This window comes from Cinclus cinclus, chromosome 8 (genome assembly GCF_963662255.1).
Source record: "Cinclus cinclus chromosome 8, bCinCin1.1, whole genome shotgun sequence".
Taxonomy (NCBI): domain Eukaryota; kingdom Metazoa; phylum Chordata; class Aves; order Passeriformes; family Cinclidae; genus Cinclus; species Cinclus cinclus.
The window spans coordinates 15,491,752-15,507,098 of NC_085053.1; the positions used below are offsets into that span (position 1 = coordinate 15,491,752).

Here is a 15,347-nt window from a genome sequence, read left to right on the forward strand (position 1 = left end):
ACTACAGAAACAAATCATTTCAACAGGAACTTCTCTGTTCTTTCAGTGCAGGTTAAAAATCTTAAATATTGAAATGATATAAAAGAAATCCGCAGAATAAACAGGAATTTCTCAATAACATGCAAGTAGTATCAGGACAATGTTAAAGACCAATATACTGAATTTCTTTAATCTGATTAGTACAATAAAGGGGTCCCTGTCTGAAAACCTCAATTTCTAAGATGGATAACTAGCAATTGAATAGAAAAACTTTCAAATTTCTTTGTTTCTGGCAATTCCAACTTTCAACACAGACAACTGATATGTTAGTCCATTTTACTTTACTGTTTTACAGGAGCTATTTTTAGCCATTTCAAAACTAATGGAAGAGTTGAGAGTCTACATTCCACTCTAATTAAGCCATCATCTTTAGCAGCCAACTATTTTGTACATTATAAATGCAGCAATACATATCAGAGATAATACTAACATCTGTTTTATAAGGCAAGAGGCCAAGTGGCTAAATACTAGATCCTGGCGAAGCAACCAGATTTTTTGCTTTCTAGGACTGTGTGCAACAGTGGCTTTACCAGAGCTTATGGGTTTCCCAGCCTGGTAGCTGAATCTGTTCTTACAGGAAAGGGATGTATGTTTGTATTTATACCAAGGATCTGTGTTGTCACACTCCAGGATTGAGAACTCTTTCACAGCACCTTGGGTTGTTATATCTGAAGTTACTGAAGTTCACAGCCTACACTCCAACCAGCTGCAAAACCTGCTCCTGCTTTCACCTCCAGCAGTGAAAGAAGGATGGGAAAGTCTCCTTAAATCCTTTCCTCATCTTTTACAGGTGGTCTATAGAAAAGGCCATTTTCCCCTGTTGGGACTGCCACACCCAAAATTCCACTTGTAGAGATGCAGGCATCTCATTCCATGCTCTTCCAGTAAAAGTTTACGTATGAACACAGGGTTATTTTTAGAAGCATGACTTCACTCCCATTTGTCTGAGACTTCTACAGAGCATCACTGATGCACATTGTGATGAATTTGAATAGTGTTTCTGCAGTCCTTCTTTCTCTGACCCTTAAAATATGGTAGAATGGTTCTCATTGGCTCTTAATGTCCATTTTCTATTTAAGAATTCCCTAGGCATTATAGAATAATGAAGAAATAGAATCCTGTCTTAACCTACAACAGAAGCCAAAAGAAAATTGTCTGACTTAACTGCTTTATATGCAACAGCAATGAAAAAGAGGTGACTTCACTTATTACATGGATTACAAAAAATTCTTAATACATTTCTAAATACAAATCTGCCTAAAGCTTTGGTTTTAAAACCTTTCTACATTTTCTAAGTTTTTAGGAGCTCTGATTCCCCACTGACTTCAATACAGTACCCTAAGTAAATCTACTTTTTTATGACCTAAAATGAATATATGACTTACATATGATGTTTGCATTGAGAAGTGTAAAATAAAAGCCTAGGATTTTACCAAAGGATTTCTTAATGCATATTGAACACATTTTACTCTTTATGTTCAGTCTCAGCACCATCTCCCAAGTAAACTGTTTCCTGTTTTGCACACACACTTGTATAGGACTACCCTCCATCTAGCTTTTGTTACCAGCACAGTTCAATATCAGTTAAATAGAAAATGGGAAGCATCAGTTTCAAAATAATCAATGCACCAATGAGACCTGTAACATAATAGCAATAAAGCAGAACAAAACTGCATTTTTTCAATGCATCATGTATAGACATACATATAAAACTACATCTTAAAGGATATCCTATAAACCCATGTATACATAACAACAACAACAACAAGGTCTCACAACTGCATTAAATTAGGGGAATATTGCTTTTTATACTGCTGAGTATTCAGAAAACCCACAATGAGACATATTTGTTAGTCATCTCAACACTTTTCTTTTTTCAGAGTGGCTAAGGTGTTTTCCAGCAGCAATCATGTGAATGGAACCTTGAATGTGGTATGTAACCCTGTTTATCCTAAATTGACACATTTTTTAATACTAAAAGCCTCACCCTATTTTACAGGGCACATATGAATAGCAGTTTTCATACACACAATTTCGAAAAACATCCTAGAAATACTTGTTGCCACTGTGAATTTGATTTTTGTAAACTCATAACTTTTGAGGCATTTTTCTTCACGACTAGAAGTTTTCCACTTCATTCCAGTTCAGGAGCATTTCAGTTAGCAGCCTGAGGAAAACCTTCAGGTATTACTAGAAACTGTAGCATGAAAACATATGTTAAGCAAAAGTAGAATATTCTGCTTTATTAATAACTAAGATCTACCAAAAACTACTCTAGATATGACATTGAGCAAAACCTTCATGAAGAAGTGCCTTAAGCTAAGGAAAGAAAGTACTGCAGTCAGAGGCTATTTATGGTTGAAGTTTAACCTGCTGCATTCCCCAGAGTATGTACAGTGTATTCCTCTATAATGACCTGTCTAATCTAAAGCATGTCATCTTCAGGAGAAAAAAATACACAAATACTTCTGATTGAAAAATACCAGCAGGAACACGACTCCTACCTGATGGAAAGAGACTTGCATATTCTGAAATTTTAGTGTTAGGTGGTTGTGGCTGTTTCCTAACTGCACTTGGAAGGGGCTGATTGTGAGTGGGTGGGGTGTGTTTTTTGATGCTCTCTCAAGTATTGTATTAAAGATGTCAAGAGTCATAGGAGAAAAATAAAAATCAGTCCCTATAATAACAAACTAAACTACAAAAATACAGTACAGTCCCAATCTGTCTATGCTGTTTTCCAAACCAAGCTACTATATTTAGCTCAGGCTACCATCCTCTCAACTCCAAACATCTCTGACCTCTCTAAGCATTACTGGTTTCTTTTTCACGCCCTTTGTACTGTTTTACCCAGCTAGGACACAATGAACCAGCATTATTATGAACATTCTGGGGTACAGCCAATGCTTCTGCCTAGGCACAGGTCCTTCCCATTTTCTGAAGATGCCAGAACTACAGCCAGCTAACCCTGAGTGAGGAAGAGGCAGCTCTGTTCATTCCCAGTATATGCCACTAAACTGCTCACTGCCTTTGTATCTCAGGTTTGCAGGAATTCCCAGTAGTTGTACTTCCCTATGTACTAAGTATATTCATTGCAATAAAGAAACATACATATTTCAGGACAGATAATCTTATAACAGTGGAAAAATTAATAGAAGTAATTAGAAACATCTGACATTTGCAATGTACATTGTCGGCAAAGTGCAAGACCAAAATTAGTGGAAGAATTTGCAGAAAAAACTACAGGCCTGATAAAAATGAAGAAGAAAATAATTCAGCTCCATAGGTTAGAAAATGTATGTGAATCTATTCAGAAAGACTGTAGCTAAGTTTTAAAAATCTGTTTACTTGAAGTACTGCATAAACCTTAAATTAACAGTGAATTAAAGTAGATGCAACAGATGGGAAAGGAGGGAAATGCTAAAGAAAAGAAATGCTACTTTTGAGCTCCTAAAATTGTATAATGTATCGTAGAAAGAGAAAAGACTTGCAAAAATGGGAGACCATTAGTAGAACATGGATCTCTCTTGCTTTTCTTTCATACCCAAGGTCATCTAGTTCAAGAATGACACTGGAGTTAAATAAATCATTTCCCACGTGCACAGAAACTGCTGCCCTGACAGTGTCACTGAGTTACTCCCATCAAAAAGAAACACTTCAAATTAGTGCTGGCTGCTAACCTGAAAAATAGATGATGATACTGCATACCCCATCACAGCAGGCCATCATTCCTATTCCTCCTGCACTTCAGAAACATCTAAAGATTTGTAAAAAAAATCTCTTAGAATTAGTTTAATTAAAACTTGAGAATATATTCACTTGCTCTCTCGTACGAAATCCTAATACAGATAAAGATCAGTTTCTAAAGCAATTAAATTTACAATTGTAAATTGTTTCTGCATTATGTAGCATGTTACAAGTAAAGGCAGAATTCAAGAAAGGAGTTTGCCCCCAAAACAAAAATTAACTGTTGATGCCACGTATTTTACCATAGATTAATATTTTTTTTGAAAAATGCACATAGAAAAAGAAAAGGAAAAAAGTCAGATTGAGATGTTCGTTTGTGAAGTGGCTTGCTTATATGCTGAGGAATCATATTTGAACCAGCCTGATAAAAGTGAATAGTTTAAACTAAATCTTTCACCCAACAGAAAAATACTTAGCTTGACTCATACTAACTTGCACAAATAAAGAAGTAGAATACAATTAAAAAACCCTCTGAAAGAAATAATGTTGTTCTAATGTTGAAGCACTGTCTGTTTTGATTTTCAAAATGTCATGTTCCCATCTCTTCAGGAGAGGAGAAACCAAAGACGGAAATCAGAGCAACTTGATGAAAACTCCCCAAACAATGAGTTTCAGTAACAAAATTTAAATAATCTTTCTGAGGACCCCTAGTTATGGATATTATAATTTGCAAATCATAACTTCTGACATCCAGGCATTCTCAGCCTAAAACAACGGCTTCATATGAGCTCATAAATAAGCAACAAACAAACTCCAATATTGAAGAAAACATGCTTCCATTAAAGGCGATTGCCGAGTCCCAAATGGGCAGCAGTTCAAGAATGCTACACGAGTAGTCAGGCATGTACAATTTACAGTACTTTTACTTTTCTACTGCTGTCACTAAGTTTAGAATATGTCTACAAAAAGGCCTTGGTGATTTAAAAATGTTCTATACATCTGCATGCTTGTTTTTGTATTTTTCAATACAAGTCTTTGAAACTTAGTCTTCTATAATATTTTGCTAAAATCTGGTTTACTGTATGGAGTCTCCTCATCTGATTATGCCCATGTAATTCCCTACATGATCTGGACGGGTTGCAGGCAGCACTTACAACTTCAGCAGTTAACAACACTTGTCAGAAAAGCTGGCACTTCTTTGCCATAATTTATCTTATAATTTTAGCTTCCACAATTTGAGTAATAGGAAAGAAAGAATCTTGTCATGCCATATGCAGATCCATCTATAAAGAAAACATTCTCTTAAAACTCATTCCACTTAATTGTTTTGCAGTGTCTTCCCATATAAATAAACATACAAAGTTGAAAAGCAGTGGATGGTTTTACATACTGTACTTGTAAAAAGCAACAGGACACACAGTCAATTTGCATTCCTTCTAAATTCCCAGCAATAGCTTTTGAATGCTTTGGGGCTTATGTTACTAAAAAATCCAAGTGATAACACATATCACAATGATGAAAAAGAAACTTAAATCTCATATCTAGTAAGCTCAGTGATGTAAATAGGGCAAGTCCTAAAATGTGTCATAAAAGGAAGAGGTTATGTTCCTCTTCCTGCAGAAGAGAAATAAGAAAGGTAGAAAAACAGAACCAAGCAAGTTTTTTCCATTTTTCTAAGGACTGGCATAAAGCTTCTAGTCTACATTACAGAAATAAGCCTGTTGTTACCACAGAGAATGAGAAAGAATTAGTAATTTTGAAATTAATTCAACACAAGAACATTGAAAACATCCAATCACTTTGCTACCCTAACTTCTAACTTCTGCATCAGATTTTTAGGCCTTTGCTTCCCCAAATTAGGCTAGACCTCTGAAACACAGCATCAATCTTGTATACACACAGTGGTTAAAAGTCCTCAAAGTGGTGCTTTAATTGATGCTCACGTGACCATTCAGAAATATTTTCTTATTGCAAACAGTGAACTCATCACTGTACGGGATTTTTTCCCCTACTGAATATTCAAATGCCTCACAGTTATTGAGCTCCTCATTAACTGACAAATGTCTTCACATCAAGCTCATATAATACCTCAGTCTCTTCATTACCTTTATAGGCAGTACATTTACAATATTACTCGCACAGTACTTTGCCTTAACTCCAAAATTCAATCCCATCCATTTCAATTGTACACTCACTTCTTCTTCTACTTCAGCTAGAGAAATAACAAAAAGACTCAAGATTTTTCAAAACCCTTCCTTGCATTGAGTGCATAAAAAGTTTAACAGCAAAGGCTTCTTCTAAAAGTTAGCTAGTAAAATTGGGGTCATACCCCTGCACTGACCTTGGGTACTGCTACAAAACCTTACCACTGTTCTCAGCCTTCAACAAACTAAACGTAGCTACATCTTCCATCCACACATGATGTCCAAACCAATTCCATTTTTAATGCTTTTTCAGACAAACAGGTTTTCACTGTCACATGTACATTTTAAGACTTTCTGTTGAAGAATGTAAAGCTAGAAAAGGATTGGACTCTTTACAGTCCTTAGCTGTGAATCTGTAATCTGATAAACATTTTACTGCATGAACCACCACTGCAGGCAAAAAAAAGCATCCTAAAGAACCAGCAGTCCTGACCTCCCCTAACAGTTTATTCCTGCCCCAGACCATTCACTCATATATATGCCAGTATAAATCTTTATATGACCACACAGTGAACTGCAATTATGAACCTGATCTAGCTGAAAACTAATCTAAGGATGAAAAAATCCCACCAAAACAAAACAATAAAATCTGTTCACCACAGAGCTGCCTGTGCAAATGTAAAGCAACACAATATGGCACATGCTCACTTCCAGCAGCAGTACCAGCTGACAAAGTCTGACAACTTTCTTTGAGCAACAGACTCAAGTCTGTATGGGTAAAGCTTCCAAATCCAGCACGTGACATCATCAATGAACCAACTAGAACTTTTTCATCCTAAATTTATGTCCCAGACATGCCTTACATCTTACTGCAACAAAGAAAACCAAATTGAATATACTTTTAGCAGTTTTCAAAAATACATACATTAAAGTTCCTAAGTTCACAGGCCACCTATAGCACCAGTGATATACTAAACCATAGCACTATTACCTGGTTAATTAGACAGTTTGTGTTTGGGACTTTGAAATGAAAAAACAAAAAAAGAAAAGACTATTTTTAATGTTTTATACATCAACTCTCAATTTCTCCTCAAAAGTTACATGCAGTTTATATATATAAAAATATATACATACACACAGCTGAATAAAAGAATAATTTCAGAACACCCACATACCGCAATTATTTACATGTACTATTTCAGGTAAATAACAATTAAACTTACCACTACTGCTTAATAATTTTAATAACCTATTTATTTCAATAGTCTAACAAATATGAGTACATAGGATATTGCATATGTATTTATGAAGTTAGCGTACATGTATTTACTTCTTAAATTTCATTAGAGAAAATGTATATGGTAGTGATGCTCAAGTACTTTGACTATAAAGAGGTAAAAAAAACCCCGACACAACCACAAGGTTTTATAAGCCCCCACATTCCAAGAACTGAGCAATATTCCCTGGGTTTAGGGCTCAGAAAACTACTGTTGTTGTATTTATCCCCAGGAAAAGTTCTCCTTTCTGACCTGATCTGCTTGGAAGTGTTTCATCACAGTAACAAAGAGAGCTCCACAATATTCCTGAAATTTAGCTTAGAACTTTAGTACAGTCTATTACTACCTTGGTATTGCATATCAATTATGCCTTCTCCTGGTTATAGATCTTCTTTCTGCCTATTGCATTTTGTTGCATCCTAATAAAAAGTGTGGAAAGTTAATGGAAAACTGTCTCCCTGGTTCTTCTCGATAGAAACAGAACTGATTCTGCTACTTTCATTTTCAGGCTAACATGTTCTTGCGTTTAATGGAAACTTAAAATCTATGAACCCTACCACCACGTTGCAAGGTAACAAATGTCAGAAACACCTCAAGAGAAAAAACAGCTTGCTTCAACGCCAGACTCCCACACATAACACCAGAGACAGGAACCAGGTATTAAAGGCTTCTGATTCAAGCTCTCTGATTCAAGCTCTCTGATCTGCGCTAACTTAGAGAAGAAGTCAGAAACTCTCTAACATCTAAAAACTAATGCATCTCCAGTGGAGAAAACAAGGTTTTAAGGAATTGGAGGTAGAAGCAGCGAGCTATTAGTCACTTCCACATTAAGGTTTTTACTAACCCTGATTTGCATGCTGGGCCAGAGCACACTGTCCCTGGGTCTTGCCACACATCAACCTTTCTTCATGGCACAAGAAAAGAACAGGGAAATGCTGTACATATTAAACTTTCATAGCCCAGCCCTTTCCAATCATCATTTCTTATTTAGTACCTATCTGACAGTTAGCTATGTATCTAAAGTAAAATAACAAAGGCTTTTAGTATAGATATGCTTGGCCTATGAAAATACACTTCTGCTAATATTCCTAATTTTTCCCTGGCTGCCCAGTGGAAGCAAAAAGCTCCACTACTGAGAGCAGAGTCTTGCCATCTCTGTGCATCCACTCCAGAAGTGCTCTGTGCACAGCAGCGGTAAACAGGAAGTACAGCCACAGTGGGCATAATGTTGATACAAAGTATAAGAAGTTGTATCTACACCTAACATCAAGAAAAAGTAAGGCGTGGCCTGCTCTTAAAAAAACAATCACCTGGTGGTGGTCCCACAACTGAGCTGTAGGAACTTATCACAGGAACCCTCTCAGCTCACCCTACTCATGAAGTTAAATGCACTGCCTTTGAATAGCTTCATTTCAGCCTCTTCTGTTATCCAGCGCAGAACAGCAGCAGAATTCCCAGCAAAGCTGGTTCATTTAGCTGAACATAAGCCTGCAAGTGTGCACTGCTATCCTGTTCATGTCAGTGTCTCCTCACCACCATGCGAGTGAAACCTCAGCCATCTCATCCTCACCAGCTATCAGAATTTGCACTGGCAAACCTGATGGATGCCATAAAACATCCTTAGTTTGATAATACAGACACAGAATTCTTGCATTTGGAAAATCATCCTGCAAAATCATGAAAATCCCAGACAGCAGTACTTTGCTGCAAAGGATGTACTCCCAGACTGCCATACAAGTGGTTCAATTCACTGGTGAGGTGTCAAACAGTACGTAACTGGGTAGCTGTAAAATGGCAGTAACAAAAATGGTGTCAGTTTGTGTCACTGTGACATATCAAAATTTACATATCACCATGACATAACTGCATTGCTGCAGTTCAAATAAACAAACAGATCTACTGCTACTTGTAAGCACAGGCCTGCAGTTAGCTAATGGCACTATTAGTTTCTGTTTCAATGTAGTACTTCTCAATCCTATCTCAAAGTAACAGAAGCCAGGGATTCGATTCTACATAAATCTCATTTCTTTAAAAAGAACCTCCCCCACCCACACCAAACACTAGCAAAGATGCTCTTTTGCTTGTGCCAGGAACTGCAGACCAAGCATTAATAATTAAAGCTTCGAAGTATACCATACAAAAGCTTTCCCCATGCTACAGTGCAGCCTCATGAGAGATGCTTCAGCTCAGTCTGTTCCTGAACCCATTCACTTACTGGACCCATGTAGTGAAAAAACAAAACAAGCAAAAAGCATACCATCAACCTATTTGTATCAGTTGTACAAGTGATTTCTAGCAAAAGAAAAAAAAAAAGAGAAAGCAGACCGAGCCCTCTGCTGCATGTAACACATACAGAACACAGTCTCAGATTCAGCACCGAGGCACCGATGAGGAAACGCTCAATCCCAACATGAAATCCTCAAACCACTGTTTCCCAATGAAAGTGTGTTCCATATTTATCTAGTTATTCTACTGCAGATTTTAGGTTACATTGAAATGAATGACCTTCACAATGTACAAAACTATTCCAGAAGAGCTATTACATATAGTGCAACTAAATACTTTTCTACTCTCCATCACAAATAATTTATCTTGAGTTAAAATAACAGATCTGGGTCCTAAAAAGACAGCTGCTCTGATAAAGAAAATTCAGTCAAATACATACAAGTCTACATCATATACAAGTTCCTGTGTTAATAGGAAGACTAACAGAATTTTAAAAATGGAAAAAAAACCCCAAAACAAAACCAAAAACTCCACCCATGCACCTACCAAAAGGTATTTTAAGGACTGTTAATGTTCCACTGAGAACAGGATGCAGATTTTGCTAATACAGGATTTGAACTGTAGACTGTTTAAAGAGTAATATACATCCACAAATGGAAAAAAAACCCCTGAAGCGCTTCTCTAAATCCATCAATTGTGAAAGCATTTGTAGGGACCTAAGAATTCCCAAGTAGCTGTACACATATTTTCATTTCTAAACTGCAATTGACTAGTTCAGGATATTTTCACCTGAAGGTGACATTCTTTCCTCCTGAAGAAACAAGAGTCATTCAAAATTATTTAAAGCTAATCTGTCCTAGCTGAATATTATTTGAAGGCAATCTTAGTGCTGACTGCTCAGCCCAATTACAATGTCTCTTCAAAACAGATTAATTAGGTTACTTGTAGCTTTTTACAGTGTCCTTAGGCACTTGACCACAGCTAATAATAAATACCCAGTACTTTCTAACTCCAAAAAAGCAGACATTGTTACCTCTATTCTAAAGATGAGAAAACTGAGACATGAGTAAGCAAAGTCATCTGCCTAAATGTCACCTAGCTGAGAACAGAGAAGCCAGGAATGAAATACATGTTTTCAGAATCCCAGCTAGTAGTTTAACAAATGCGAGTACCAATTTTATAGACATTTATATACAAAACATAGTTGTATAACCTCAGATTCAACAGTCCAATCTGTGTCATGCAGACCAACAAAATACTAAGCATTGTTCAGTCACATTAATTTGACAAATGTTCTTGCCCTAGATATGAAATGGAAAAACAGACCCAAAACTATACTGGATGTGCCACCATATAATCATAATTTACACGTATTTCAGTCATGGTACTGTTCATCACTATCTAAAAGAAAAAATTACCATGGCCTTTAAACATGATACTGTCAGGAAATTTATGCTTTACAATCCCTAAAGTATAGCACCTCAGGAAATTAGGTGATCAGGGTATTAAAACAAAACATCCATTAAAAAAATCCCTTTATGCTGACCAGTATAAAGACATTTTTCACAATGATCTGTAATATTAAAAATATGTATGATGGTTGAGTTTGAAAAATTAATTCCAGGTAGAGCCTTTAATATTTCCATTTGAAGTAATGGAGTATTTGTTACATGGTTATTAATTTCAGGGCATAGCCCAATTATTTTGACCAAACAATTTCAATTAAGCAAATAAACACAAATCATACACTCTTTTCCCCTGATATTAAACAATTATTGCTTTGCAAAACACTACTTTGAGTGAAGTAAAAATTTTTGTAAAATAAATCATGTAACATTAACAGTAAAAGCCCCAAGTTTAGATTTACACTATCTAGAAAAGAAGCAGTAGTGAACACCTAGAAGTACACAAGTATAATCACTGGGCATACACAATGGTTTCATTTAAATACTCTCAGCAATAATTTCTGTTAACCCAGCCATAAGAATTTATTATGCTGACATCTACCATCACTGCTAAGAAAGCACACACACTTCACAAAAAATATTCTTCTTAATAATGATTTGAAAATAAAAACAAACCAAACTTTTTTCCATTAAAAACTTAAAAATATTTTATTTTGTGGATGCCTTATTTAACAAACTACAGCACTGTATGTTAGAGTTGAATTTCTTTGAAGAAACAGAGGTGCCACTTCCACCAGGAAGCAAAGAGTTAAAGACAGTGCAATTAACCTGAGAGCAAGCACTGGAGAGGCTAGTTTACATGGTGTACAAAGTTCTAAGGGATGCAAGCCCAGGGAAGGACAGCAGAGTTTTGAAAGGGAAGGCAACATCAGCAATACTGGTTCTTACCCAAGCTCATTCCTCCCCCTACTAAAGAAGCTGTACTAGAGATAAAAGGAGGTAAAAAAGGGTAATCTGGCTTTATGTAATCTTTCAATCTTTAGTAATCAGGCAATTTCGTTGGTGAAGCCACCAGAACAAACTAAAAAGAGGATTTGCTTATTGCCAAGTTTACCTTGTACTTTGCATTTGCTAACTACTCAAAAATAAGCAGTGCCTTTTCCACCTTGAACAAACTTAGTTTAAAACTTGCTAAGTAGCAAGATATACTTTCCACATTGCACTATCAGTCTATAAAATGTTTAAAGTAAAATAAAATATAGAAGAATGGATACAATATTTTGCAGAAAAAGCAGGACAGAAATATCAAGTGGATATTTGCTAGCAGAGGTTTATAAGAAATTGCTCTATCTGATACAGCAACACTTATTTACGATACAAAACTTTCATTGTGAGAAGTGAAGTCTAAGGTCTATTTAAGGCCTGTTTAATTAAGCCTTTGAAATAAGTACATGTATCACATCTATGTTTTACCACTTTCTTATTAGCAACTAGTTATTTTGCTCTTTTTTTTAATATATATTTTCTTAGAACCCACTTCACATCCTGTTAGTCAGTAGTTGTGACAGTCTGCCAATCTTTCTGTCAGGAGTGTTCAATTGATTCATAACCACTGATCCACTCCTATTAACTTCACCCCAAGCTAACAGTTTTCCTACAGCACGCTGGAGTACACAGGGCTGTCATAACCAGGTGCACACAGCACATAGCACAGCACAAAGCAACGGGTTATACTGACTGATACTTTAGAGTCCGTGTCAGGAACGAATTCGGCATTTACACTGGGTTCAGCTTGTTTTCAGTCAGTTTGCACGTCTATTAACAAAACATCTAACCCACCACACATCACCCATGATCTAGATCAACCCATGTACCTGACCCTTTAAACCTTTACTGTAGCCACGAATTCTACAACTTCCTCATCTTTCTGTGCGGGATTGCAATATGCAAGCAAAAGTCCATTTCACATTTAAGCACTTTTTAAGTTAGAGTTCTTATGATTGAGGAAGTTCCCTCCTGAAGAAACATGAGCAAAATGGCGTTATCTCACACTTCACTGTAGTTCCCTTTACCATACCATACCATACCATACCATACCATACCATACCATACCATACCATACCATACCATACCATACCATACCATACCAACTTTTATGTACAGGTATACGAAGAGCGATTTGTTTTGAGGTATTCCCAAGCAGAACCATATTGATGCCTTTATATTTCACTGCTAATATATGGCATGGCAAACAAAACGCCATCTTTACAGCGGTTCTTTCTGATATGAAAGTTCCCCTTAAAAATACCTAAAAGCACAAAACTTAAACCCCACTGGCATTCCCATGTTAAACTAACCTTTCTGTCTTGTGCAAGAAACTGTATTTATTGATACAGAAGTTACCATACATAATGGAAGACAGTGCAACCAAAAAATCTAATCCATCCTAGGTGGACCCACCCTGGTTGGTGTTTTTTTTAATTAGCATCACTGTCAGTCTCATCTTTCAAGAAGAAAAGTAACAAAACAAAACCAAAACCACCCTTTCAAATCCCCCCAAACAAAAATCTCCACTCATTTCACTTTAAAGTAATCGGAAACCTGCTTTGGGTACTTCTACAGAACTGTTGCTTCCATTTAGCTTACTTGAAACATGACTATAGTTAGTTATTCACAGAGGTCTCCACTTCAAACAGGTTTACCAGCTTATATATCATCGTATCAAGTTTGTATTAACATACTGATTCTTCCTAGGCACTTATGAGCCACTGATTAAAGTTCAGCATTTTAGATGGATTCTTAGCCTTCAGCCATCTCATGTGCTACAATATTAAGTAGATTCCTACATCTGTTGTGCCTTCGCTTCCTTTGCTATTCAAGTGAGCACACCTCCAACATTCAGACTTAGAGGAGAACCTAACAGCATTAAGGAAACAAAATCACTATTTTTTAAAACAGGCCTTTTTAATTTTTATTTGACCATTATTTTCAAGACTTTCCATTTATGGACTTCTTCCTTTGGTTCACTGTCCAACTAATAAATTCAGAGACACATTCTTTATCTGGGTAAACCTAACAACTTGAATGGATTTAATGATATATATTATAAAAAAAACCCAACAAATAAACAAAAAAAATAAAGCAAGCTTGCTTTGGAACAAGGAAACTGAAGAGGTAGCAGGTTGTGCTGACATTTAAAGATTAGACCAACGAAAGTGAAGCTCATGAATTACATGAATTACATCTAACCTTGCAGATGACAAACAGAAAGTAACAGTTGCACAGGCAACCAAAACCTGTCAAATTACAGGGATGGAAATCTCTAGTGTGGCGGGGTCTTTTGGGATTGTTTTTTTTTTTTTTTGTAGCGACAAGAACCCTCGCAGTGTGACAAATAACATTGATCGCACCATTTTCTCCTCTTCCCAAGCTCGGCGCTCAAGGCCTAGAAGGAAGCTGCTCCGGCTCCTGCGCGGTGCCATGTCCAGAGGAGAGAAAGGCTCTTTGCCTGACCCTGACGCGGGCGTGGGGTGGCCACCGGGAGCCCTCCGGGCCCGGCCCGGACGAGCGCCGTGCCCCGCGCGGGGGGGAGGGCGAGAGCCCCGGTCCCCGTAGGGGCTCCGGGCGCGGGCAGCCTTGGGGCGGGCGGGGGGAGATGCCGGGGCGGCGGGGCCGGGGGCGCGGCCGGGGCAGGCCCCGCCGGAGGGACGCGGCCGCTCGGCGGGGGAAGGAGAGAGCCTAGCGCAGACAAAAGCGGGTCGCGGCCGGCGGCAGGGTGGGGCCGTGACCGGGCGGCGGCGCCTCCGCTCCCGGGGGAGAGCAGCGGGAAGAGGCCTGGGGTGAGCACGGGCTTCCGCCGGCCCCCCGGCCCGGGGTGGGGTGGGCGTCCCGCGCCGAGCGGCGGGCAGGGGGCGGCGGGGCGCGGCGGCTCCTCCGTCCTCCCCGCCAGGAAGGGAGGGGAGTGGGGCTGGGGCGGCGCCCCTCGTCTCTTACCTGTAGCTCGGTGAAGAGGATCTCCCTCTCCGCCGCGTTGGACGCCATTTCGCCGGGGTTTGAAGTCCGCACCTGGCCGCCGCTGCTGCCGCCGCCGCCGGCGGGGAGGGGAGCGAGGGAGGCGGGTCCGGGGCCGGGACTAAGGGCGCATCGGGGGCGGGGGGAGCGCTCCGTTCTCAGGCAGGCGGGCGAGGGTGCGCGGGGGGGGCGCCGCTGACCCCTCTACTCTCATGGGGGTCTCGGCGGGCACTGGGGTGCGGTGCGGCGCGTTCCCCGCGGTGGGGTGCGGAGCGTTCCCCGCGGTGAGGAGCGGCGCGTTCGGAGCGGCGCGGAGCGGCGCGGAGCCCTCCCCGCCGTGCGGTGCCCGCGGTGCGCTCCCCGCCCGGGCGCGGTGCTCGGCCCTGGCAGCGCTGGGGCCGCCGCGGCTGCTGCGCCTGCGGCCGCCGCTGATGTCGCACCATTTGGCTGTCACCCTGTCGCAAAGGCGTCGCTGCTTTGCGGCTCCCGGAGCACGTGACCGTGCGGGAGTAAGAGCGGGCTCCCTCGGAGGCGGAGAGCGGCGCGCGCGCCCCCCGGCC

General features: G+C 39.5%; 1 protein-coding gene across 2 annotated transcripts in view; it reads right to left on the reverse strand.

The window, feature by feature from the left end:
* Positions 1-15,106, reverse strand: part of PKN2 (protein kinase N2) — a 54,927-nt gene extending 39,821 nt beyond the window's left edge. For both annotated transcript variants that reach the window (XM_062497762.1, XM_062497761.1), the window contains exon 1: positions 14,770-15,106. In XM_062497762.1, coding sequence (XP_062353746.1) covers positions 14,770-14,817 — 48 coding nt within the window. In that variant the 5' untranslated portion in view covers positions 14,818-15,106. The remainder of the gene's footprint in view (positions 1-14,769) is intronic.
* Positions 15,107-15,347: the final 241 nt, after the last annotated feature.